The following is a 26,894-nucleotide window of genomic DNA, read 5'->3' on the forward strand; positions in this document are numbered from 1 at the left end:
CTTACATTCTATAGTAAAATACTTGCTTGAAATAATTCAGTTAATGCCTCAAAAAGGCACCTTACCCTTTTCAGCTTTGGCCTAGCTAAAATACCCTACAATGACATTTTTTTTGACATCGGTTGCCTACAATTAAATATTCTATAGAGTCACAATTTACTGACCAGACACGGTTCATTACTTGGTTGTCAAGCGGCCGAAGCCTATTTCAATTCTTTCATTTCTGGCTACAGGCTTTCAAAAATAACTAGGACTGAAAATAATTAACTACTTGTCCAAATATTATAATTGAAGTCATGTGATACTGTCACAGCACATTAGGCTATAGTGACATCAAAATAAAGAGTTTACGCAGTCAGAACGTAATTCATTTACAAACTAGTAAAACAGGGGAGGGTGAACTGATATAGGAGAGTTGCAACAATGTTTCAAATGTCACTTTGTTACAACATAATTATGACAAATAACTTATAGCGAAGCGGATACTTTCATAATAATTTGGTTACAAAGTACTCAATCATCATATGACAGCAGCACGCAGCTCAGCAGTGTGTCGAAGACCCACCACACGCTAGACTAAAAATAGCCAATCACATACGAGCAAGTTTGCCCTTTAAGAGCTATTACAAAATACTTAATTTCATTTTCCTCAATAATTGCAATGATTTTCACAAGGATAGTGTAGGATGTGACCTCCAGAGCCGTTTTTCAATGTAGTCAGTCCACCAATGGAAAATAAGACATGATGCATAGCCTGCATAACAACCTTATTATTGGGTCATAATAGCATAATCAATATTATGACTTCATAATTCATTAATCACATAGGCCTACTCAACAATCCATTGTGACACTTCTTGAAATTAAACATTGTCATAATTAAGAGTTACAATGTTTTAATGATCTGAACAGGTGCCCGTATGGGTTGCAGGAGACTAAAATCAAAGGATTTCCTCTTTTTCTTGAACCATTTACATGAAGAATATTCAACATAGCTTGATGTTCAACACAGCCCATAAATTTTTATTTTATTATTTCACCTTTATTTAACCAGGTAGGCTAGTCGAGAACCAGTTCTCATTTGCAACTGCGATATTATTTGGTAGAATGCTTGAAACCGTAGGCTATAGACCTAGTTTGTTGACAGAGATGAAGAACTCTGTTAGTTTATAGCTATGTTTATTGCAACAAATGGTTACATTTCTTGCATATTTTGCCAGCTCACTCTGGGAGTGTTTTAAATGTAACCTGTGAGTAAACTATACATATGGCTATAGGCTACTTCTGCAGTGTAAGATGCTCTCTCTCGCTCTCATGATGTGGACATGAAGACATTACCATAATCATCTTCTAACACACTTGTGTTTAATTGACATGAATTGACATGTTTATTATGAAAATGTTTCAAATTGGATTAAAAGGTTAGGCTACTTATTATACATCCAAACATACCTGAAAAGGCATCATATTGTTGCTGTTGTCCGTCCTAAAGGCGTTGTCCTCCATCCAAGATTTCGGGGTGAGGGGACCAGCTCTCGGGAATTTTGGGGGTGCTATAACATTGCTGGAATATGGCTTTTTCATCGGGGAGATGGGGTTCATGGAAGACGGCACCCCTACACCGACCCCCACGCCAACCCCGACTCCTACAGCTCTCCGCGGGTCCCTGCCTGCCTGGAGACCGCTCCAAGGATTGGAGGCTGTGCTCCAAGCGGTATTCTGGTGATTATTCCAACCCGAAGATGAGGCAGGTGAAGAAGCCTTGCTATTCATGACAGACTGGTGACTGTATGCGTTTCTCTGTGGAAAAGGACCTTGGTTGGGGCTAACAGGGGATCTCCGTTGCTGCGGCGGTGGCTGCTGCTGTTGCTGGGCTTGCTGCTGAGACTGTGCCAAGCCAAGCTGAGGTGAGAAATTGCCTCCAAATACCGGATTGACGTGATGGGGGAAGTTCTGGAAAAGCATTGATCCGTTCACCGAGGGTATTCCTTGAAAAAAATTGTCGTCCACTGTGTTTGTGGTTCCAGTGGACCAAGTGCTACCAAATGAGGGGGACAGGGTGCCACCGGTTTCCTGCGGCTGATGAAAATTTAAACCCGGCAGGATCGGAGACTCCATCAGCACTTTCTCTTTGTTGATAGCTGAAGCTGCTTGGTTGCTCACACTCGATGGGCTCTCCTCTGATGTAGGGGGTTCCGAAGGGGTCGGGGTGGAGGGAGGTTCTTCGGTTGGATCTTGCTGCTGATGAGGTTGGGCTTTGTTTTTGTCCATCAGTAAATCATCCTGCATGGTTTGCTGAGCTGAAACGGGGAAAACAGAGACGAGTTATTATTGAGAATGTCATAGACTAGGCTCGCAGGGTTGTTATGATATTTTATACAACTCAAGAGTGCATTTTTTTCTGCTGCAAGCCAATTGCAATGCGAATTCGTGATCACCCATTCAGCAAACAAAATCGAAGACTACCGATGTGACACAATAAAGTGCACTAAAGCAAGAGATTCAATAGTTTCACCCTTTCGGACGCCAGCGCTCCACTCAGATGTAGGCTATGCGGGAAATACACGTGGAGGATACCGACATTCACCAATATTCGCCACGTATCGTTTTCCTTTCCTTCACCCAGCAACTCCGAACTACAATGTGAAACTGATTCTGGTTCCTGTTTTTTTTCTCACGAGAACCACCCCTGAATTAATTTGCATACGTCAATAAATACAGCTGCTGCGTCCTTCAAAAAAGGTTAAAGAGACACGCCACCTTGACCAACCCACTTCATAGAAAAATGGATAGAGATAGCTATTTCGTATGGAACGAGCAAGGAACTTCTCCTTAAGTTTCTGCGTCAATGATTGCTGCAGTAGCTATAGATATGACGCACTTATAGGCGACTATTTTTGTATGACATCAGCCTAGTAGGCTGGACATGTTCTACATTTTAGGTGACTTGACAGAACGGCTTGCTACATAGGGAGGCTACTAGCTTCACACTAAAAGCATGAACGTTATAAAGATTACGATTTGCGGCAGATTCAATTATTGCATTAAACTTGGTCAATTTGCCCGTCTCCTTTTTATTTGCTCATTTTCTGATTAGGGTGCAAATGGGTGCTAAAACAGAGGCCACGCCTATCTGCATATCTACGTTTGGAAAAGCCAAAGACCCCTTTCATACTATGACAGATTCTCTTCAGGTTTCGAGAGAATACCATTGGCTATGTATTTCGCCTCTTCTTTCATGCATGTCTGCATTTATGTTCCGTCGGCATTGATAAAACAAAAATATGTATAATGTATAGCCTGCTATATTGCATTTGGTTTTCCTAATAGTGTATGGTCTATCATACACTATACGTTTATTCTGGGCGTCCCGTTTGCATCATTATAAACATAATTAGGTCTTTCGCTGATCAATTGAGAACAGTATCAATTTACTCATATCAAAACCATTCTGACTGCCGTGCACAGTCACACTTGAATGAGAGCTATGAGATTGCATGGTTTTGTCCATTTTAATTATGAATCATTAGAGATAACAACTGTGGCCTATAATAAAGCCACATATGGTGGAATTTAGAAGGTATTCGGGAATAGGCTAAAACGACTCACACAAGCAGGCTGTGTCAAATTTAGGTTGAGCACATTATTTTAATTCTCAGACTTCCTGAATATTTCTAAGAGGTGTGAGGTAGACTTATCGAAGCAAAATATATGCAAAATATTGCACAGCATTCTGGACACCCAGTTAGTCCTTGTTTTCTCCTCGACGCATAAACGTTGCCAATTCAAGGTCATCAAGTAGCCTAATCAATATAGGTGCAGTTTACCAGCCTAAAAGAAAAGCAACACACCAAATCTGACTATCTAAAAGTCGTATTTTTTCCTACCCGTTGGTTATACAAGATAGTCAATACATTCACAAGCGGGCTATTAATACATTCATATCCACCAGCCCCTAATCTACAACTGTACAGATACCACCAAACAAACACGGCAACAACCGCATGCACACCCTTGTCGGTTTTTGTTTCACATGACATTAAATTTACCTGAATCGTTCACCTTTGGGACTGTAAATATGGCTATTTCTGTTTGCCTCGTCTGGGTTTAGATATGACAAATGAGCTACCCTTGCGCGGAGGTAGTCAGTAGTTGCTTCAACAGCTGATTGACTGAAGCGCATGGATGATGCAGAGGCTTCAGGGAAATGTAGTTTCATAGTTTTAGCGTACTCCTCCAGAATGCAAAGTTTGGTCGAAAATAAAACAATCATTTTGGTAAGCTTTTATTTTAAATGTAGACCTATGCATTTTTTTGTTGTTGCATAAAAGTAGTCTAGTATTTAACGAGGACATCTATTTAATGACAATTAATGATGGGGTTTCAAAATGTAAATTTTTCTGCAACAATATATAGTCTGATTGGATCCTCATTAGACGAGGCTGCTTTTCCTCACCAAACCACAGACCCATGTAATTATGAAAAATTGTACCCAGACGACACTTGCCCAATATCTTCCATGACTGCAAAGCCGTTGTTGCAACATTTTGCAGTCATTTTAACAGAGAAAATGTCGCCAATAGAGATACAACTTAGCCAATAAATGTGATGCACTCCCGAAGCGTATGGCCTGAAACGCTACTGACAGCTCGGTATAATATATGCAGCCTACCGCAATATGAAGTATTCTGTAGCCATATGTGTATCTTCATGATGCTAGTCTGCCCAAGTAGCCGTAGTGCCTCTTAGGTCCGTTATACAAGTTAGAGCATAAATTTGATAATTCTTTGGCCACACGAAGGAGAGAAAAAATGTGGTCGGACTACATATCCCAGGCATCTTGTAAACGTATGATTTCGCAGCCTCTGACGGGCTTGTTATTGTTGGTGACGCAGAGCGCATCACCTCAGAGACAGGCAGTCAATGGAGTCAAGTTGTCACAGCGATGCATTAATGATATTACTTGTTTTTTTTTAGCAAAATATTAACGTGAAACCGCAGGCGAAGCGTCGAGTAGTAATGCATTATTTAGAATGACCGCAAGGGAATTGGCTTATAGTTGAAGTTACTTTATTTCGGCTAACCAACAAGCTAGCCAGCCAGCTAAACTATTCGAAGGCCTCGCCGCTTTCAACAAGGCCAAGCTAGCCAACTAACCTGCATCGTTAAACACTCAAAAGGTTTTGAAGTGTTGTTTTACATTTATTGGCTATATGTCGGAAGATATCGCATTGGTAATGCAACAGAATTTGGACAGGTGAGTTGAGTTTAACGTTAGGTAGCTACCTAACCTATTAGCGAAGCTAGCTTGCTAACGCTTCACAGCTGGGGGGACCAGGTGACTGCAAGGGCGCCATGGTTAATAACTATACTAATTCTTACCTTGTGAGTATTATAATGTTGCTAGTCATATATGCAGCATGCAAACTATACAAAGTTCATGGGGCAGGATCAGTGGGACCAAGATATGTTAACTTATGTGGGTGTGTCACGCGATGCACTTCCGACCTGGCTCAAATCAAAATGTATTTGTCATGTGCGCCGAATACAACAGGTGTAGGTAGACCTTATAGTGAAATGCTTACTTACAGACTCACCAACCGTGCAAAAAAGGTATTAGGTGAACAATAGCTAAGTAAATAAATAAAAACAACAGTAAAAAGACAGTGAAAAATGACAGTAGCGAGGCTATATACAGGCACCGGTTAGTCGGGGTGATTGAGGTAGTATGTACATGTAGATATGGTTAAAGTGACTATACATGTATGATAAACAGAGAGTAGCAGCAGCGTTAAAGAGGGGTTGGGGGGAAACAATGCAAAAAGTCTGGGTAGCCATTTGATTACCTGTTCAGGGGTCTTATGGCTTGGGGGTAAAACTGTTGAGAAGCCTTTTGTCCTAGACTTGGCACTCCGGTACCACTTGCCATGCGGTAATGGAGAGAACAGTCTGTGGCTGGGGTCTTTGACAATTTTTATGGCCTTCCTTTGACACCGCATGGTATAGAGGTCCAGGATGACAGGCAGCTTAGCCCCAGTGATGTACTGGACCGTATGCAATACCCTCTGTAGTGCCTTGCGGTTGGAGGCAGAGCAATTGCCATACCAGGCAGTGATGCAACCTGTCAGGATGCTCTCGATGTTGCAGCTGTAGAACCTTTTGAGAATTTGAGGACCCATGCCAGTTCTTTTTAGTTTTTCTGAGGGGGAATAGGCTTTGTTGTGCCCTCTTCACTACTGTCTTGGTATGTTTGGATCATTCTAGTTTGTTGGTGATGTGGACACCAAGGAACTTGAAGCTCTCAACCTGCTCCACTACAGCCCCGTCGATGAGAATGGGGGTGTGCTCGGTCCTCCTTTTCCTGTAGTCCACAATCATCTCCTTAGTCTTGGTTATGTTGAGGGATAGGTTGTTATTCTTGCACCACCCGGCCAGGTCGCTGACCGCCTCCCTATAGGCTGTCTCGTCGTTGTCAGTGATCAGGCCTACCACTGTTGTCAGTGATCAGGCCTACCACTGCCTACCACTGTCATGTGTGAACAGGGAGTACAGGAGGGGACTGAGCAAGCACCCCTGAGGGGCTCCAGTGTTGAGGGTCAGCGTGGCAGATGTGTTGATACCTACTAGAGGTCGACCGATTCATCGGAATGGCCAATTAATTAGGGACAATTTCAAGCTTTCATAACAATCGGAAATGGGTATTTTTGGGCACCGATTTTGCCGATGTATTTTTATTTTTTACATATTTTTTTTTTTACATATTATTTAACTAGGCAAGTCAGTTAAGAACACATTCTTATTTTCAATGACGGCCTAGGAACGGTGGGTTAACTGCCTTGTTCAGGGGCAGAATGACAGATTTTCACATTGTCAGCTCGGGGGATCCAATCTTGCAACTTTACAGTTAACTAGTCCAACTCCACGAGGAGACTGCCTGTTACGCGAATGCAGCAAGCTAAGGTAAGTTGCTAGCTAGCATTAAACTTATCTTATAAAAATCAATCAATCATAATCACTAGTTATAACTACACATGGTTGATGATATTACTAGTTTATCTACCGCGTCCTGCGTGGCATATAATCGATGCAGTGTGCATTTACAAAAAGGACTGTTGTTGCTCCAACGTGTACCGAGCCATAAACACAATTGCCTTATTTAAAATCAATACACAGAAGTATATATTTTTAAACCTGCATATTTAGCTAAAGGAAATCTAGGTTAGCAGGCAATATTAACCAGGTGAAATTGTGTAACTTCTCTTGCATGCTGAGTCAGGGTATATGCAACAGTTTGGGCAGCCTGGCTCATTGCAAACTAATTTGCCAGAATTTTACGTAATTATGACAACATTGAAGGTAATGTAACAAGAATATTTAGACTTATGGATGCCACCCATTAGATAAAATACCGAACGGTTCCATATTTCACTGATATAATAAACGTTTTGTTTTTGAAATTATATTTTCTGGATTCGACCATATTCATGACTAAAGGCTTGTATTTGTCTGTGTTATGTTATCATTAAGTCTATGATTTGATAGAGCAGTCTGACTGAGCGATGGTAGGCAGCAGCAGGCTCGTAAGCATTCATTCAAACAGTACTTTCATGCGTTTTGCCAGCAGCTCTTCGCAAGCACATCGCTGTTTATGACTTCAAGCCTATCAGCCTAATGGCTGGAGTTACCGATGTGAAATGGCTAGCTAGTTAGCGGGGTGCGCGCTAATAACGTTTCAAACGTCACTCGCTCTGAGACTTGGAGTAGTTGTTCCCCTTGCTCTGCATTGGTAAAGCTGCTTCGAGGGTGGCTGTTGTCGATGTGTTCCTGGTTCGAGCCCAGGGAGGAGCGAGGAGAGGGACGGAAGCTGTACTGCTACACTAGCAATATTATAGTGCCTATAAGAACATCCAATAGTCAAAGGAATATGAAATAGAAATGGTATAGAGAGAAATAGTTCTATAAATACTATACTAACGACAACCTAAAACCTCTTATCTTGGAATATTGAAGTCTCAGGTTAAAAGGAACCACCAACTTTCATATGTTCTCATGTTCTGAGCAAGGAACTCAAACATTAGCATTTTTACATGGCATATATTACACTTTTTCTTCTCCAACACTTTGTTTTTGCATTATTTTAACCAAATTGAACATGTTTCTTATTTATTTGAGGCTAAACGAATTTTTATTGATCTATTATATTAAGTTAAAATAAGTGTTCATTCAGTATTGTTGTAATTGTCCTTATTACAAATAAATAAATACAAATCGTCCGATTAATCGGTATCAGCTTTTTTTGGTTTCTCCAATAATCGGTATCGGCGTTGAAAAATCATAATCGGTCGACCTCTAATACCCTCACCACCTGAGGGCGGCTCGTCAGGAAGTCCAGAATCCAGTTGCAGAGGGAGGTTAGTCCCAGGATCCTTAGCTTAGCGATGTGCTTTGAGGGTACTATGGTGTTGAACACTGAGCTGTAGTCAATGAATAGCATTCTCACATACGTGTTCCTTTTGTCCAGGTGGGAAATGGCAGTGTAGAGTGCAATAGAGATTGCATTATCTGTGGATCTGTTTGGGCGGTATGCAAATTGCAGTGGGTCTAGGGTTTCTGGGATAATGGTGTTGATGTGAGCCATTACCAGCTTTTCAAAGCACCTCATGGCTACGGACGTGGCTGACAAGGTTGTGCCAAACTTCACGAATGCTCTTGTGGCTGAATGAAAGCAAGTTCCCACCGTAATGGTCCAACATTAGTGGAAAGCTTTACCAGAAGAGTGGAGGCTGTTATAGCAGCGAAGTGGGGACCAACTCCATATTAATGCCCATTATTTTGGAATGAGATGTTCGAAAAAGTGTCCACATACTTTTGGTCATGTAGTGTATTTACAAATAGGTAGGGATAAAATAATGACTTAGTAGCAAGATGAATAATAAACAGCAGCAGCAGCGTATGTGTTGAGTTAAGAGTTCATTGCAAATAGAGTCAATGCAGAATGTCCGGGTAGCTATTGGATAATTAAACTATTTAGCAGTCTTATGGCTTGGGGGTAGGAGCGGTTCAGGGTCCAGTTTTGTTCCAGTCTTGGTGCATCAGTACCGCTTGCCGTGCAGTAGCAGCTGGAACGGTTTGAGTTGGGTGGTCTTCCTCTGAGACCGTCTGATGTAGAGGTCCTGAATGGCAGGGAGCTTTGCCATACCAAGCAGTGATGCAGCCAGTCAAGATGCTCTCTATGGTTTAGCTATAGAACATTTTGAGGATCTGAGTGCCCATTCAGCCTCCTCAGGGGGAAGAGGCATTGTCATGCCTTCAAGACTGTGTTGGTGTTTGTGGACCATGATAATTGTAAGATCTTGCCTGGGCAGAGAAATGCACCTGACATCTTTATGTTATCTCCCTTTTTGTGGGTTTAAGGACTATATACTTTGTCAAGGTGGTGGAAAACACGAATTGCCTGTTTTAAATATAGGCATTTCATTAAGGTGTGGTAGAACTGTCCTACTAAACTCAGCAAAAAAAGGAATGTCCTCTCACTGTCAACTGAGTTTATTTTCAGCAGACTTAATTAACATGTGTAAATATTTGTATGACCATCAGATTCAATAACTGAGACAAACTGAACAAGTTCCACAGACATGTGACTAAAATAAATTGAATAATGTGTCCCTGAACAAAAGGGGTGGGGGGTCAAAATCAAAATTAACAGTCCGTATCTGGTGTGGCCACCAGCTGCATTAAGTACTGCAGTGCATCTCCTCCTCGTGGACTGCACCAGATTTGCCAGTTCTTGCTGTGAGATGTTACCTTACTCTTCCACCAAGGCACCTGCAAGTTCCCAGACATTTCTGAGAACTTACCCTCCGATCCAACAGGTCCCAGATGTGCTCAATGGGATTGAGATCCTGGCTCTTCGCTGGCCATGGCAGAACACTGACATTCCTGTCTTACAGGAAATTATGCACAGAATGAGCAGTATGGCTGGTGGCATTGTCATGTTGGAGGGTCATGTCAGGATGAGCCTGCAGGAAGGGTACCACATGAGGGAGGTAAATGTCTTTCCTGTAACGCACAGCATTGAGATTGCCTGCAATGACAACAAGCTCAGTCCGATGATGTTGTGACACACCACCCCAGACCATGACGGACCCTCCACCTCCAAGACGATCCCGCTCCAGAGTACAGGCCTCGGTGTAACGCTCATTCCTTGGACGATAAATGCGAATCCGACCATCACCCCTGGTGAGACACAACCTCGACTTGTCAGTCAAGAGCACTTTTTGCCAGTCCTGTCTGGTCCAGCGACGGTTTGTGCCCATAGGCAACGTCGTTGCTGGTGATGTCTGGTGAGGACCTGCCTTACAACAGGCCTACAAGCCCTCAGTCCAGCCTCTCTCAGCCTATTGCGGACAGTCTGCGGTCTGATGGAGGGAGTGTGCGTTCCTGGTGACGATCGGGAAGTTGTTGTTGCCAACCTGTACCTATCACGCAGGTGTGATGTTCGGATATACCGATCCTGTGCAGGTGTTGTTACACGTGGTCTGCCATTGCAAGGACGATCAGCTGTCCATCCTATCTCCCTGTAGCGCTTTATTATATGGACATTGCAATTTATTGCCCTGGCAACATCTGCAGTCCTCATGCATCCTTGCAGCATGCCTAAGGCATGTTCATGCAGATGAGCAGGGACCCTGGGCATCTTTCTTCTGGTGTTTTTCGGAGTCAGTGGAAAGGCCTATTTAGTGTCCTAAGTTTTCATAACTCTGACCTTAATTGCCTACCCTCTGTAAGCTGTTAGTGTCTTAACGACCGTTCCACAGGTGCGTGTTCATTAATTGTTTATGGTTCATTGAACAAGCATGGGAAACATTTTTTAAACCTTTTACAATGAAGATCTGTGAAGTTATTTGGATTTTTATAAATTATCTTTGAAAGACAGGATCCTGAAACAGGGACGTTTACTTTGCCCTTCACACTTGTCAGAGATTGCCAGGGTCACCCTGGCCCTGACCTGGGTATGCTCCTGTCCTGATTCTGATAACAAGATTCACGTTTATTTCCTAAGTGCTATGTATACATTGGAAATCTTACTCTCCCCAGCTCTCACAATAAAACACAACCTGGGAAATAGCCTACCTACCACCGAGGTAAACCAGTTAATAATCTGAGGTTTGCCAACAACTGGATATTGAGGTTATGAGCTAGCAATGCTGGCCTCAACACGGGACTAAAGAGAGACAATTTTAGGTCATCATCAAAAATCCTAAAGAGGGCATGGACGTGGAATATATTTCTGAAATTGAGACTGAGTGGTACTTTACACTATAATTTTAACACACATTTAATACACAACCTTCCAAACATATTTGATCTTGTATGTCACTCATACTTTTATTCTAATAGGTCTATGTAGGCTTAGGTCAAGTAAGTTATTTTTGTTTGCCAATGCTTTCCATGGTCACAAGCATGCTTGACCTTCAGCGAGAATCTGGCATTCAGTCTGGGTTAGTTGGTCATCGTGGTGAAATATGAAGGTTGAAATGCATAGACCAATCAGTAGCAGCCAGCTACTCTTCATTCCTAAAGATGTTGCTTTCCTCTCCCCTTCGTGCATCTCAAGCAAACTGTACCCAAATTGTTATTTGGGTTATTTCATTCATTCATGTCTTCAGTCTTCAAAGACAAGAAATGTTCTGATAATCCTCAGATCTACAATTGTTAGTGCTACTGCTGTTTATTTTAGGCAAGTCCCTTATATACCATTTTGAGCCTTAGCCTATATCCTGTCCTTGTGTAATCAATGTTTTCACCTTTACTGGAAAACAAACTTAGTGCCAAGGTTGTTGAACGACTTTAGGCCTGCATGCCAATCAATACTTTGTTGTTTTTGATATTGGATCAAAGTTCCTTCAGTTGGAAAAAAAAATAATGACTTAGATCATTTTTCATAGTTTTTAGGCTAAACCTTGTAATCTCGTGTAAAATTGAGAGGTCTGTGATGAATGCCGTGACTGTGGATTGTGGTGGTGATCCAGCAGTGAGTTATCGATTTGCTCCTGTTGAGAGCAGGCCTGTTGTCGGTCCTGATCTTGCCAGTGTTTTATTTTCCACTGTGTTTTGGGCACAACAAGTGAACTTGATGAGGGGGGGTGGGGGGTTGACTATTTCATCCATTTTAGAATAAGGCTGTAACGTAGCAAAATGTGGACAAAGTTAATGGGTCTGAATACTTTCCGAATGTAGTGTATGAAGGCAATATTTACATATTGGCACAGCAATAGAAGTTACTTTTAGATTTGTATCATTTTCATTTAGATAGAATATTGATTAACCACATGACATTGATTTTATTTATTTTAGATATGATGACTTGATTATAAATGAGATCAAAATGTTCCATGAAAACATGCATATGAAAATCATAACTGGCACGCAGATTAGTAGAAGTGGTACGATAACTTGTTGTCCTTGGACAAAAAGACATTGGCATGACAGACAACTGGCTTGTTCATGCCACAGTGCCCATATGTAGGCCTGTACTAAAGCGTGTGATGCTGCACTTTTCATAATTGGATCTCTGGACTGTGAAAACATATTTATTTTAGATGATAAGCCTAACTGTTGTGCAGTGAAAAGGGTGGAAGGAAACCTGTGCGATTGCTCAATGTGCAACAGCTCTGCATTCCCGCTGCCATGTAGCAGCCGGGCTCAGTGCAAAGGCACGAAACATGAGTCTGTTTGAAGAAACCGATAGCAGAAGGATGTATGTCATGTTCCCCTCCTTTTAGGCGGTTGTGTACCCGGCTCTATCAGCGACAAACACACAACTCCACAGGCTCTTATCTGGGCCTGCCACAAACAGCTGGTTCCCACTGCAATGCAGTGTCTCACGAATAGAGGAGGGAGAAATACTTTAATCCTGCCTGACCTTTGGCTGGCTCACACACACACTCTACTCTTTTACTTTGGTCGGGCATTAGTCATACATTAGCCAATTTAATATCTTGTATCCCTTTTTTTCTCATTATGTCGTACTCTTCCTATCTTGTAGACACCCCGGAAAGTGTTTTGATATTCTAAAGTCGGTGCTGTTGGTTGCCGTGACTTGTGTTTGAGGTGGGTGCGATGGGTGTAGGGGGAAGTTACATTTGCACATTCACGTGAAATATGAGCCGCAGCAAGTCTTGTAACTTTCCCTGGGGGAGAGAGTTGAAGGGATAGGTTTGGGTTAACTGGCTCTGGCTCCCGAGCCAGACAGTCAAATATAGACTCCAGCAGACTCAGTGTAATTGGGCCAGTGTGACTTAACTCCCAGCCTGACTTTTTTTTCCTGCTGTTCGATACAGGTGGTAACAATTAAGGCTGACCCCATTTGGTCGACTGGTCAGTCGATTATTTGGTCGATAGGCTGTTGGTCGACCAAGATTTTTTTTTTTAGTCGAGTAGTGGCATATGAATATAACTAATTGCACCTGTCTGATTCACTCCTGTCTCAGTGGACTAATCCATTGCGGAAGCCGCAGGAATGGCACACCAGTATCACCGGTAGTACTTTACCGTTAATGCAACCGCTGTGTCAGATTTCAAAAAAGCTTTACCGAAAAAGCACACCATGCAATAATGTGAGTACAGCGCTCAGACAACAAAACAGCCAAACAGATATCCGCTATGTTGTGCAGTCAACAGAGGTCAGAAATAGCATTATAAATATTCACTTACCTTTGATGATCTTCATCAGAATGCACTCCCAGGAATCACAGTTCCATAATAAATGTTTGATTTGTTTGATAAAGTCCATCGTTTATGTCCAAATTTCAAGTTTTCATAACAATCGGAAATTGGTATTTTTGGGCGCCGATTTCATATTTTTTTATTTTATTTTTTATTTTAAATATTTGTTTATACCTTTTATTTAACTAGGTAAGTCAGTTAAGAACACATTCTTATCTACAATGACGGCCTATGAACTGTGAGTTAACTGCCTTGTTCAGGGGCAGAACCAGAACGACAGATTTTCACCTTGTCGGCTCAGGGGTTCCAATCTTGCAACCGCACAGTTAACTAGTCCAACGCTCTAACCGTTGCACTCCATGAGTAATCTGCCTGTTACGCGAATACAGTAGAAGCCAAGGTAAATTGCTAGCTAGCATTAAACCTATCTTATAAAAAACAATCAATCATAATCACTAATCCAGTTTAGCAGGCAATATCAACCAGGTGAAATTGTGTCATTTTTCTTGCATTCATTGCACGCAGAGTCGGGGTATATGCAAGTTTGGGCTGCTTGGCTCATTGCGAACTAATTTGCCAGAATTTTGCGTAATTATGACATACATTGAAGGTTGTGCTATGTAACAAGAATATTTAGACTTAGGGATGCCACCCGTTAGATAAAATACCGAACGAACGGTTCCGTATTTCACTGAAATAATAAACATTTTGTTTTCGAAATGATAGTTTCCGGATTCAATCATATTAATGACCAAAGGCTCGTATTTGTGTGTTATGTTATAATTAAGCCTGATTTGATAGAGCAGTCTGACTGAGCAGCAGCAGGCCCGTAATCATTCATTCAAAGAGCACTTTCGTGCCCTTTGCCAGCAGCTCTTCGCAAGCACAGCACTGTTTATGACTTCAAGCCTATCAGCCTAATGGCTGGTGTAACCAATGTGAAATGGCTAGCTAGTTAGCTGGGTGTGCGCTAATATTGTTTCAAACGTCACTCACTTTTAGATTGGGAGTAGTTATTCCCCTTGCGCTGCAAGGGCCGCGGATTTGTGGAGCGATGGGTAACGATGCTTTGAGTGTGGCTGTTGTCGATGTGTTCCTGGTTTGAGCCCCGCTAGGGGCGAGGAGGGGGACGTAAGCTATACTGTTACACTAGCAATACTATAGTGCCTATAAGAACATTGAATAGTCAAAGGTATATGAAATACAAATGGTATAGAGAGAAATAGACCTATAAATACTATATTAACTTCAACCTAAAACCTCTTACCTTGGAATATTGAAGTCTCATGTTAAAAGGAACCACCAACTTTCATATGTTCTCATGTTCTGAGCAAGGAACTTAATCGTTAGCTTTTTTACATGGTACATATTTTACATGGCACATATTACTTTCTTTTCCAACACTTTGTTTTTGCATTATTTAAACCAAATTGAACATGTTTCATTATTTATTTGAGGCCAAATTGATTTTATTGATGTTTTATATTAAGTTAAAATAAGTGTTAATTCAGTATTGTTGTAATTGTCATTATTACAAATAATAAAATAAAAAAATTGGCCGATTTAATCGGTATCTGCTTTTTTGGTCCTCCAATAATCGGTATCAGCGTTTGAAAAATCATAATCGGTCGACCTCAAGTCCAAATACCTCCTTTTTGTTTGCGCGTTTAGTACACAATCCAAACTCGCGACGCGCAGGCAAGTCCATGCGAAAGTTCAGATGAAACGTTATATTACAGTTCGTAGAAACATGTCAAACGAAGTATAGAATCAATCTTTAGGATGTTTTTATCATAAATCTTCAACAATGTTCCATCTGGAGAATTCCTTTGTCTGTAGAATTGCAATGGAACGCAAGCTAACTCTCACGTGAACTCGCGTGGTCAGCTCATGGCAGTATGCCAGACCCCTGACTCAATCCCCTCTCATTCACCCCCACATCAGAGTAGAAGTCTCAAACAAGGTTCTAAAGACTGTTGACATCTCGTGGAAGCCTTAGGAAGTGCAATATGACACCATAGACACTGTGGAAATGATACGCAATAAGTTGAAAAACTACAAACCTCAGATTTCCCACTTCATGGTTTGATTTTTTCTCAGGTTTTTGCCTGCCATATGAGTTCTGTTATACTCACAGACATCATTCAAACAGTTTTAGAAACTTCAGAGTGTTTTCTATCCAATAGTAATAATAATAATATGCATATATTAGCAACTGGGCCTGAGTAGCAGGCAGTTTACTCTGGGCACCTTATTCATCCAAGCTACTCAATACTGCCCTCCAGTCCCAAAGAAGTATATTCCCATAATTTCTAATCTACAATGTTTATTTGGTAACAGTAATTTCTGTTAATGCATTCAATATATTATTTTTGTCATTGTAGGAGTGGACATAGCTTATTTTAAAAAATCTTTCCAAGTTCTGATCCTGTGGAAACATCATAAAGTAGGCCTACCTGATTACTTCTTCCCTTGCGCAAATACTCTACAGCTGTGTCTGTCTGTCCGGAGCTTGCTGGGACGGGAAACTTGGGGGTTTGGTCTGATGAAACTACGATTGAACTCTTTGGCCTGAATGCCAAGCGTCCCATCTAGATGAAATCTGGTACCATCCCTAAAGTTAAGCGTGGTGGCAGCAGCATGCTGTGGGGATGTTTTTCAGCGGCAGAGACTGGGACCCTAGTCAGGATCGTTGGGATAATGAACGGAGCAAAGTAAAGAGGGATCGTTGAAAACCTGCTCCAGAGTGCTCAGGACATCAGACTGGTGCAAAGGTTCATCTTCCACCAGGACAATGTCCCTCAGCACAAAGCCATGACAGCGCAGGAGTGGCTTCGGGACCAATCTCTTAATGTCCTTGAGTGCTCCAGCCAGAGCCCGGACTTGAACCCGATCGAACATCTCTGGAGAGAGCGACACTGCCCATCTAACCTGACAGAGCTTGAGAGGATCTGCAGAGAAGAATGGGAGAAACTCCCCATATACAGGTGTGCCAAGCTTGTAGCTTCATAACCAAGAAGACTTGAGGCTGTAATCTCTGCCAAAGGTGCTTCAACAAAGTACTGAGTAAATGGTCTGAATACTTATTTAAATGTGATTTCATTTTTTTTTTTGCAAAAAAAAATGTTTTGGCTTTGTCATTATGGAGTATTGTGTGTAGATTGATGGGGGAGGGAACTATTTCATCCATTTTAGAATAAGGCTGTAACGTAACAAAATGTGGACAAAGTGAATGGGTCTGAAAACTTTCCGAATGCACTGTATGAAGGCTATTTTTACATTTTGGTAAAGCAATAGAGGTTACTTTTAGATTTGTATCATTTTCATTTAGATATAATTTTGATTAACCACATGCCATAGATTTATTTTTATTTTTTAGATATAATGACTTGATTATAAATGAGATCAAAATGTTCCAAGAAAATGTGCATATGAAAATCATAACTGGCACGCAGATTAGTAGAAATAGTATGATAACTTGGTACTCCAAATGGAAAAAGTTGCAGACCCCTGGTGTAGTCTATTACCTGCAACTTTCGGAGCGTAATGGCAGAATCTGCAAAGACCAGTGAGATGAGGAGAGTTGGCAACATTTTTTTCTTTTTCTGGTTAGGCTGTATAGATCTCTGCGTCCCTCTTTAGTAATTTGTCTTTATTTTTAATCACAGCATCAGACAAGCTCAGGTGCCTACATACATGCATGCATGCATGCATACATACATACATACATACATACATACATACATACATACATACATACATACATACATACATACATACATACATACATACAGTGGGGCAAAAAAAGTATTTAGTCAGCCACCAATTGTGCAAATACGTCTGACTGCTACGCCATCTTGGATTGTTTTGTGCATGACAAATTACTTGTCATGCACAAAGTAGATGTCCTAACCGACTTGCCAAAACTATAGTTTGTTAACAAGACATTGTGGTGGATAAACAAGTTTTAATGACTCCAACCTAAGTGTATGTAAACGTCTGACTTCAACTATACACGTTTAAAAATGTTGAACAATCGATTGGTACGAAGAACAGACTACTCTCGGTCGACTTAAGATTTTAGTCGGGCACAGCCCTAGTAACAATACACGAGGGCCATGGAGTATGAGCCTGATTGAGTAGAGGTAGGGTCCACCATGTTATGGTGTAGGCTAGTAGTAGAAGACACGTGTTGTGTTAGACGGCTGCGCCACTTGGGAGGCCTACTAAGGCACTGTGTCTCAGTGCTTGAGGCGTCACTACAGACACCCTGGTTCAAACCCAGGTTGTTTCACGACCGGCCGTGATTGTGTGTCCCATAGGACCCATCGTCCCGGCTTGGCTGTTGTAGGCCATCATTGTAAATAAGAATTAGTTCTTAACTTACTTACCAAGTTAAATAAATGCAAATAAAAGGCCCAACTAAGGATTTGTTGGCAGTTGAGGTAGGCCTAGGCTAGATATCACTTGTTTTATTGTGGAGTAGATGCAGCCCAGGATTGTTTGTTGTATAGACAGTCTGCTTGTACTATTTGTTATGGAGTGGAGGCACTAAGGCTGCCGTGCAGAATCCCTCAGGCCTTAATCTGAATTGAAAACCTTTGTGGGGCAACATCCGATCACCTGCATTAGCGCTGCGGAACCTCCAGTTTTCCCAAAGTCACGTGATTGCCACTGAGTGAAAGGAGCCTTTGTGAAGTGACTCAGGCCTTTCTTGAAAAACAAAGCCTGACTTTGAGACAACGAGGAAAACTAACTGTAACGTCGCCCTCAATCTTTGTACCAGACAGTGAATCCCTCCGTCGTGCACAATCAAGTGTGCCCTTTTTTACCCTATTTCCAGAAATGATGCGGAAAAATAGTTGTAGGTTAACTTAAATCATGGGTGTTGTTGCTGCATTCTTGCTCTATTCCTGAACCAGGTATTCTTCCTGCTGGTGGGACTTGTATACAAACACAATTGTCCAATAGTGCTTAGGTTGCTGTGCCACAGTAGCAACATTCTTTCAGCCCTGGCAAGGAGTGTTGGGCTTGGAGACCGTTCAAAATCGACCTGCTAAGGTTTATTATTGCACATCAAAAAGGATGATGAATAAATGTCCTGCCTGCCCTTTCCATGTAAAAGGATCCATGAGCACCAGCGTGAGGTTCATATGAGCATGTCAAATGAAACCTAAGCATCTATATTACTGAGAAATTAAGGAATATATATACACTGCTCAAAAAAATTAAGGGAACACTTCAACAAAGCAAAGTAACTCCAAGTCGATCACACTTCTGTGAAATCAAACTGTCCACTTAGGAAGCAACACTGATTGACAATACATTTCACATGCTGTTGTGCAAATGGAATAGACAACAAGTGGAAATTATAGGCATTTAGCAAGACACCCCCAATAATGGAGTGTTTCTGCAGGTGGTGACCACAGACCACTTCTCAGTTCCTATGCTTCCTGGCTGATGTTTTGGTCACTTTTGAATGCTGGCAGTGCTTTCACTCTAGTGGTAGCTTGAGACGGAGTCTAAAACCCACACAAGTGGCTCAGGTAGTGCAGCTCATCCAGGATGGCACATCAATGCGAGATGTGGCAAGAAGGTTTGCTGTGTCTGTCAGCGTAGTGTCCAGAGCATGGAGGCGCTACCAATGAGACAGGCCAGTACATCAGGAGACGTGGAGGGGGCCGTAGGAGGGCAACAACCCAGCACCGCTACCTCCGCCTTTGTGCAAGCAGGAGCAGGAGGAGCACTGCCAGAGCCCTGCAAAATGACCTCCAGCAGGCCACAAATGTATATGCTCAAACGGTCAGAAACAGACTCCATGAGGGTGGTGTGAGGGCCCGACGTCCACAGGTGGGGGTTGGGCTTTATAGCCCAACACCGTGCAGGACGTTTGGCATTTGCCAGAGAACACCAAGATTGCCAAATTCACCACTGACGCCCTGTGCTCTTCACAGATGAAAGCAGTTTCACACTGAGCACATGTGACAGTCTGGAGACGCCGTGGAGAACGTTCTGCTGCCTGCAACATCCTCCTTCATGACCGGTTTGGCGGTGGGTCAGTCATGGTGTGGGGTGGCATTTCTTTGGGGGGCCAGAGGTAGCCTGACTGCCATTAGGTACCGAGATGAGATCCTCAGACCCCTTGTGAGACCATATGCTGGTGCGGTTGGCCCTGGGTTCCTCCTAATGCAAGACAATGCTAGACCTTATGTGGCTGGAGTGTGTCAGTAGTTCCTGCAAGAGGGAGGCATTGATGCTATGGACTGGCCCGCCCGTTCCCCAGACCTGAATCCAATTGAGCACATCTGGGACATCATGTCTCGCTCCATCCACAAACGCCACGTTGCACCACAGACTGTCCAGGAGTTGGCGGATGCTTTAGTCCAGGTCTGGGAGGAGATCCCTCAGGGGACCATCCGCCACCTCATCAGGAGCATGCCCAGGCATTGTAGGGAGGTCATACAGGCACGTGGAGGCCACACACACTACTGAGCCTCATTTTGACTTGTTTTAAGGACATTACATCAAAGTTGGATCAGCCTGTAGTGTGGTTTCCCACTTTAATTTTGAGTATGACTTCAAATCCAGACCTCCATGGGTTGATAAATTTGATTTCCATTGATCATTTTTGTGTGATTTTGTTGTCAGCACATTCAACTATGTAAAGAAAAAAGTATTTAATAAGAATATTTCATTCATTCAGATCTAGGACGTGTTATTTTAGTGTTCCCTTTATTTTTTTGAGCACTGTATATACCGTACCAGTCAAAAGTTTGGACACTTACTCATTCAAGGTTTTTTTTATTTTATTTTTACTATTTTATACATTGTAGAATAATAGTAAAGACATCAAAACTATGAAGTTACACATGGAATTATTAGTAACCAAAAAGTGTTAAATATATCAAATATATTTGATATTCTTCATAGGAGGCACCCTTTGCCTTGATGACAGCTTTGCACACTCTTGGCATTCTCCTAACCAGCTTCATGAGGTAGTCACCTGGAATGCATTTCAAATAACATGTGTGCCTTGTTAAAAGTACATTTTGTATATTTCTTTCCTTCTTAATGCGTTTGAGCCAATCCGGTCTGTTGTTACAAGGTAGGGTTGGTATAGAGAAGATAGCCCTATTTGGTAAAAGACCAAGTCCGTATTATGGCAAGAACAGCTCAAATAAGTAAAGAGAAATGACAGTCCATCATTACTTTAAGACATGAAGGCAACTTTCTTCAAGTGTAGTCGCAATATCTGGCCCTCATGTTCGAATTGTAGCAAACCAACCACTACTAAAGGACACCATGAAGAAAAGACTTGCTTTGGCCAAGAAACACAAGCAATGGACATTAGACTGGTGGAAATCTGTCCTTTTTGTCTGATGAGTCCAAATTTGAAATTTCTGGTTCCAACCGCTGTGTCTTTGTAAGAAGCAGAGTAGGTGAGCAGATGATCTCCGCATATGTGTGGTTACCTGACCAAGAAGGAGAATGGTGGAGTGCTGCATCAGATGACCTGGCCTCGACAATCATCCGATCTCAATCCAATTGAGATGGTTTGGGATGAGTTGGTCCGCAGAGTGAAGGAAATGCAGTCAACAAGTGCTCAGCATTTGTGGGAACTCCTTCAAGACTGTTGTAAAAGCATTCCAGGTGTAGCTGGTTGAGAGAATACCAAGAGTGGGCAAAGCTGTCATCAAGGCAAAGGGTGGCTACTTTGAAGAATCTCAAATAAAATATATTAGGATTTGCTTAACCCTTTTTTTTTGGTTACTACATGATTCCATATGTGTTATTTCATAGTGTTGATGTCTACACTATTATTCTACAATGTAGAAGATAGTAAAAATAAAGAAAAAACCTTGAATAATTTAGTGTCCAAACTTTTGACTGGTAATGTACATCTTTCAACCATTTTCCATCTCAAAAATTAGGAATAAGCAAGGCTTTGATTTCTGGTCAAACAGATGGGAAAGGGGTGTTAGACAACTTCTACAAGAATAAGTCTTAAAAGGTATTAGAAATATGTCAAAGCGCAATGTTGTAGACTCCTCCCAACTAATGTCAATACTTTTATATTTAGGTTTGAATGATTTATTTGCCTTCTGTTAGTTTAAGAAACATTGCCTTGTGCCTTGCAATTTCGTTACCAAAAACCCACATATCCTTAAGACATTTTGATTTTCTCTCCCTCATAAGGGAGAATAGGCCAAATGAAAGTTCACAGAAATAACAATTAAAGGTAAACCTACCAATTTAGTTAAGTGTTTTTTCTTCTCAAGTTTGATTAATTGATTTAAAACTCCTTATTCTGTTACCAAATCAGTAATTGCATTGGCTACAATGGAAAATCATGGTAGTCACAAATCACAGTTGGGTCATCTGCTACTGTCCTCCCTTCCACTGGCATACTGTTATGTTCAAGTCAAAACTTAAAAAAAAAAAATTATGTCGTCTGGTGGTCAAAGCAAGACTGTGAAAAACAGTCTGGACAACCTCGCACTCACACTTTGCCTCCCGCTTCTCTCTAGTTAATGTCACCTCTCCTGGCTCTTACTGACACCTATCATGTCACCTACCCTCTTTCCATTTACTGTAACAAGCATCCTCACCCACTGAGCACAGCTATTTGGTCAGTCCACCCTGGCCAGACCAAATCTGAAGTGATCATAGACATCTGTTTCACAAGTTTGGACAGCACAGTAGAGTGAAGTTCTAGTAAAGAAAAGTAGTATTCACTACAGTAGAGCCCCATTCTTTGAAGCTTAACGTACAGTAGGACTGAAAAAAACGGTAACACATTGAAATATGTATCAAATCTTAGTTGTTCATGACTGTTAAAAAAGTGGCAGAATTGTCCTTTTAAGAGGTGCTGTTTAAAATGCACAATATCAGTTGACCTCTGAGTACAGTATACTGGACAAAAATATAAACGCAACATGTAAAGTGTTGGTCCCCTGTTTCATGAGCTGAAATTAAAGACCCCAGAAATGTTCCATATGCACAAGAAGCTTATTAATCTCATTTTGTGCACAATTTTTTTTTTCTGTTCGTGAGCGTTTCTCCTTTGCCATGATAATCCATCCACCTGACAGGTGTGGCATATCAAGAAGCTGATTAAACAGCATGATCATTACACAGGTGCACCTTGTGCTGGGGACAATAAAAGGCCACTCTAAAATATGCAGTTTTGTCACACGACACAATGCCACAGATATCTCAAGTTGAGGCAGCGTGCAATTGGCATGCTGACTTCAGGAATGTCCACCCAAGCTGTTGCTCGGCAGTACGTCCAACTGGCCTTACAAGTAAAGAACAAGTGTAACTGTCAGAAACCATCTCAGGGAAGCTGCATGCTCGTCGTCCTCACCAGGTTCTTGACCTGACTGCACTTCGGCGTCATAACTTACTTCAGTGGACAAATGCTCACCTTCGATGGCCACTGGCACGATGGAGAAGTGTGCTCTTCAGGGATGAATACTGGTTTCAACTGTACTGGGCAGATGGCAGACAGTGTGTATGGGGGTTGTGTGGGTGAACGGTTTGCTGATATCAACATTGTGAATAGAGTGTCCCATGTTGCCGGTGGAGTTATGGTATGGGCAGGCATAAGCTACGGACAACGAACACTATTGCATTATATCAACGACAATTTTAATGCACAGAGGCCCATTGTCATGCAATTCATCCGCCCGCCATCACTTTATGTTTCAGGATGATAATGCATGGCACCTTGTTGCAAAGATTTGTACAGAATTCCTGGAAGCTGAAAATGTCCCAGTTCTTCCATGGCCTGCATACTCAGTAGACATGTCACCCATTGAGCATGTTTGGGATGCTCTGGATTGGCGTGTACGACAGCGTGTTGCAGTTCCCGCCAATATCCAGCAACTTCGCACAGCCATTGAAGAGGCGTGGGGCAACGTTCCACAGACCACAATCAACAGCCTGATAAACTTTATGTGAAAGAGATGTCGTGCTGCATGACGCAAATAGTGGTCACACTAGATATTGACAGATTTTGTGATCCACTCCCCTACCTTTTTTTGGAAGGTGTCTGTGACCAACAGATGCATATCTGTATTCCCAGTCATGTGAAATCCATAGATTAGGGCCTAATTTTGTCAATTTACTTATTTTGGAAATGTATCTACTTCCCCGGAGTCAAACACCTGGACACCATTTTTATATCTCTGCATCTAGTATGTAGGAAGGTAGAGCTAATTTTGCGAGCCAGTGCTGAAAAGCATTGGCACAATGACCCGACGTCTATGATAACAACGAGCATGCTGTTACCATAGACATTTTGCTAATGCTAGTTAGCAATTGCGCTAATGTTAGTTAGCGACTTCTTTAAAATTGCACGCAGGAACAGAAAAAATGGTATTCATGAGTTCATCTGATTCTGGGGAACTATTTCCATGATTCTGCATGTCGTTCTTTCCAAGACTGATGCCATGTTTAAGCTACATTTTTGACAAAGGTTTGAATTAGCCCACACGTCTGTTTCAAGCCTTTATTGGTTGGCAGACTAGACTCAAGCTTTGTGAGCCAGGGGTTAGGGTTTCTTGGAGAGGATAGCGTTTCGCAAGTTGTATTGCAGCCTGTCATATGGAGGGGCAAGGTTACGGGTACAGGAGCCGATGAATCTGGGAGAGCGCCCACATTCGCCATTGTTCCCTCGGCCGTGCTCCTGTGGAGATGTCTGTCCACCGTTCCAATCAGCGTCCCGTCCTTCTGTTTCATCCCTCTCGCTCGCTCTGCTGCCTCTCAGCTCCGGTTTTACTGATCTTTTTCTTCTGGGCCTTTGTTAACCTCGGCCGGGCTCACAGTCACAATGATATGCTCATATAGTCAGAAGCTACAGTACCAGTCAAAAGTTTGGACACACTGACTCATTCAAGGGGTTTTTCTTTATTTTTTACTATTTTCTACATTGTAGAATAATAATGAAAACATCAAAACTATGAAGTAACACATATGGAATCATGTAGTAACTAAAAAAAGTTAAAAAATATCCAAATATATTTCATATTAAAATATTCAAAGTAGCCACCCTTTGCTTTGATGACAGCTTTGCACACTATTGGCATTCTCTCAACCAGCTTCACATGGAATGCATTTCAATTAACAGGTGTGCCTTGTTTATTTGTGGAATTTCTTAATGCGTTTGAGCCAATCAGTTGTGTTTTGACAAGGTAGGGTTGGTATAGAGAAGAGCCCTATTTCGTAAAAGACCAAGTCCATATTATGGCAAGAACAGCTCAAATAAGCAAAGAGAAATTACAGTCCATCATTACTTTAAGACATGAAGGTCAGAAATTGCAGCCCAAATAAATGCTTTCCAGAGTGCAAGTAACAGACACATCTCAACATTGACTGTTCAGAGGAGACTGCGTGAATCAGGCCTTCATGTTTGAATTGCTGCAAAGCAACCACTACTAAAGGACACCAATAATAAGAAGAAACTTGCTTGGGCCAAGAAACACAAGCAAAGGGCATTAGACCGGTGGAACTCTGTCCTTTGGTGTGATGAGTCCAAATTTTAGATTCCTGGTTCCAACTGCCGTGTCTTTGTGAGGTGAATAGATGATCTCCATGTGTGGTTCCCACCATAATGCATGGGATGAGGAGTGTAGGTGCTTTGCTGGTGACACTGTCAGTGATTTATTTAGAATTCAAGGTGAACTTAACGAGCATGACTACCACAGCATTCTGCAGCTATACGTTATACCATCTGGTTTGCGCTTAGTGGGACTATCATTTTGTTTTTCAACAGGACAATGACCCAACACACCCCCAGGATGTGTAAGGGCTATTTGACCAAGATGGATAGTGATGGCGTGCTGCATCAGATGACCTCGCCTCCACAATCACCTGACCTCAACCCAATTGAGATGGTTTGGAATGATTTGGACCGCAATGTGAAAGAAAAGCAGCCAACAAGTGCTCAGCCTATGTGGGAACTCCTTCAAGACTGTTGTAAAAGCATTCCAGGTGAAGCTGGTTGAGGGAATGTTGAGTGTGCAAAGCTGTCATGAAGGCAAAGGGTGGCTACTTTGAAGATTATTAAACACTTTTTTTTTTTGTTACTACATGATTCCATGTGTGTTTTTCATAGTTTTGATGTCTTCACTATTATTCTACAATGCATAAAATAGTAAAAAGTAAGAAAAACCCCTGAATGAGTAGGTGTCTCCAAACCTTTGACTGGAACTGTAGATATACACTGAGTGTACAAAACATTAGGAACAACTTCCTGATATTGAGTTTTTGCCCTCAGAACAGCCTCAATTCATCAGGGCATGGACTCTAAAAGGCGGTGAAAGAGTTCCACATGGATGCTGGCCCATGTTGACTCCAATGCTTCCCACAGTTGTGTCAAGTTGGCTGGATGTCCTTTTGGGTGGTGGACCGTTCTTGATACACACGAGGAACTGTTGAGTGTGAAAAACCTAGCAGTGTTGCAGTTCTTGTCACAAACCAGTGTGCCGTTCAAAGACACATTCTTGCTTTCGTCTACACTGATTTAAAGTGGATTTAACAGGTGACATCAATAAGGGATAACTTTCACCTGTATTCACATGGTCAGTCTGTCATTAGGAAAAACTGTTCTTTCCATGTTTTGTACACTACAAATGGCTGCTCTGTGACTGCATGCTCTGTGGATCTGGACAAGGAAATATCCTCTCTAAATCCAATCAAATTTTATTTGTCACATACACATGGTTAGCAGATGTTAATGCAAATGTAGCGAAATGCTTGTGCTTGTAGTTCCGACAATGCAGTAATAACCAACAAGTAATCTAACTAACAATTCCAAAACTACTGTCTTACACTTGTGTGTATAAGGGGATAAAGAATATGTACATAAAGATATATGAATGAGTGATGGTACAGAGCAGCATAGGCAAGATACAGTAGATGGTATCGAGTACAGTATATACATATGAGATGAGTATGTAAACAAAGTGGCATAGTTAACCTCTTGAAACTCCCCATCCCGGATCCGGGATTGTGACTAAGCCTCAGGCTGATTAGCATAACGCAACGTTAACGATTTCTGAAAATCGCAAATAAAATTAAAATAATGCGTTTGCTCTCAAGCTTAGCCTTTTCTTAACAACACTGTCATCTCAGATTTTCAAAATATGCTTTTGAACCATAGA

The 26,894-nt window shown here is 41.8% G+C and overlaps 2 protein-coding genes across 11 annotated transcripts in view; one reads left to right on the top strand and one right to left on the bottom strand.

Annotated features, from left to right (window-relative positions):
* LOC135512449 (cytoplasmic polyadenylation element-binding protein 3-like) overlaps window positions 1-5,912 on the bottom strand; it is a 60,969-nt gene extending 55,057 nt beyond the window's left edge. Inside the window, exons 1-2 of one of the 9 annotated variants that reach the window (XM_064934488.1) lie at window positions 5,847-5,912; window positions 1,453-2,300 (exon numbers count right to left, since the gene is read on the bottom strand). In XM_064934488.1, coding sequence (XP_064790560.1) covers window positions 1,453-2,289 — 837 coding nt within the window. In that variant the 5' untranslated portion in view covers window positions 2,290-2,300; window positions 5,847-5,912. Of the gene's footprint in view, window positions 1-1,452; window positions 2,301-2,515; window positions 2,838-4,049; window positions 4,150-4,672; window positions 4,788-5,846 lie in introns of those variants that run through there. The other 8 variants (XM_064934483.1, XM_064934484.1, XM_064934490.1 and 5 more) reach the window with 8 other exon arrangements.
* The window catches only part of marchf5 (membrane-associated ring finger (C3HC4) 5), a 70,038-nt gene continuing 48,037 nt past the window's right edge, over window positions 4,894-26,894 (top strand). For both annotated transcript variants that reach the window (XM_064934492.1, XM_064934494.1), the window contains exon 1: window positions 4,894-5,257. In XM_064934492.1, coding sequence (XP_064790564.1) covers window positions 5,214-5,257 — 44 coding nt within the window. In that variant the 5' untranslated portion in view covers window positions 4,894-5,213. The remainder of the gene's footprint in view (window positions 5,258-26,894) is intronic.

Source organism: Oncorhynchus masou, chromosome 24 (genome assembly GCF_036934945.1).
Source record: "Oncorhynchus masou masou isolate Uvic2021 chromosome 24, UVic_Omas_1.1, whole genome shotgun sequence".
NCBI lineage: Eukaryota > Metazoa > Chordata > Actinopteri > Salmoniformes > Salmonidae > Oncorhynchus > Oncorhynchus masou.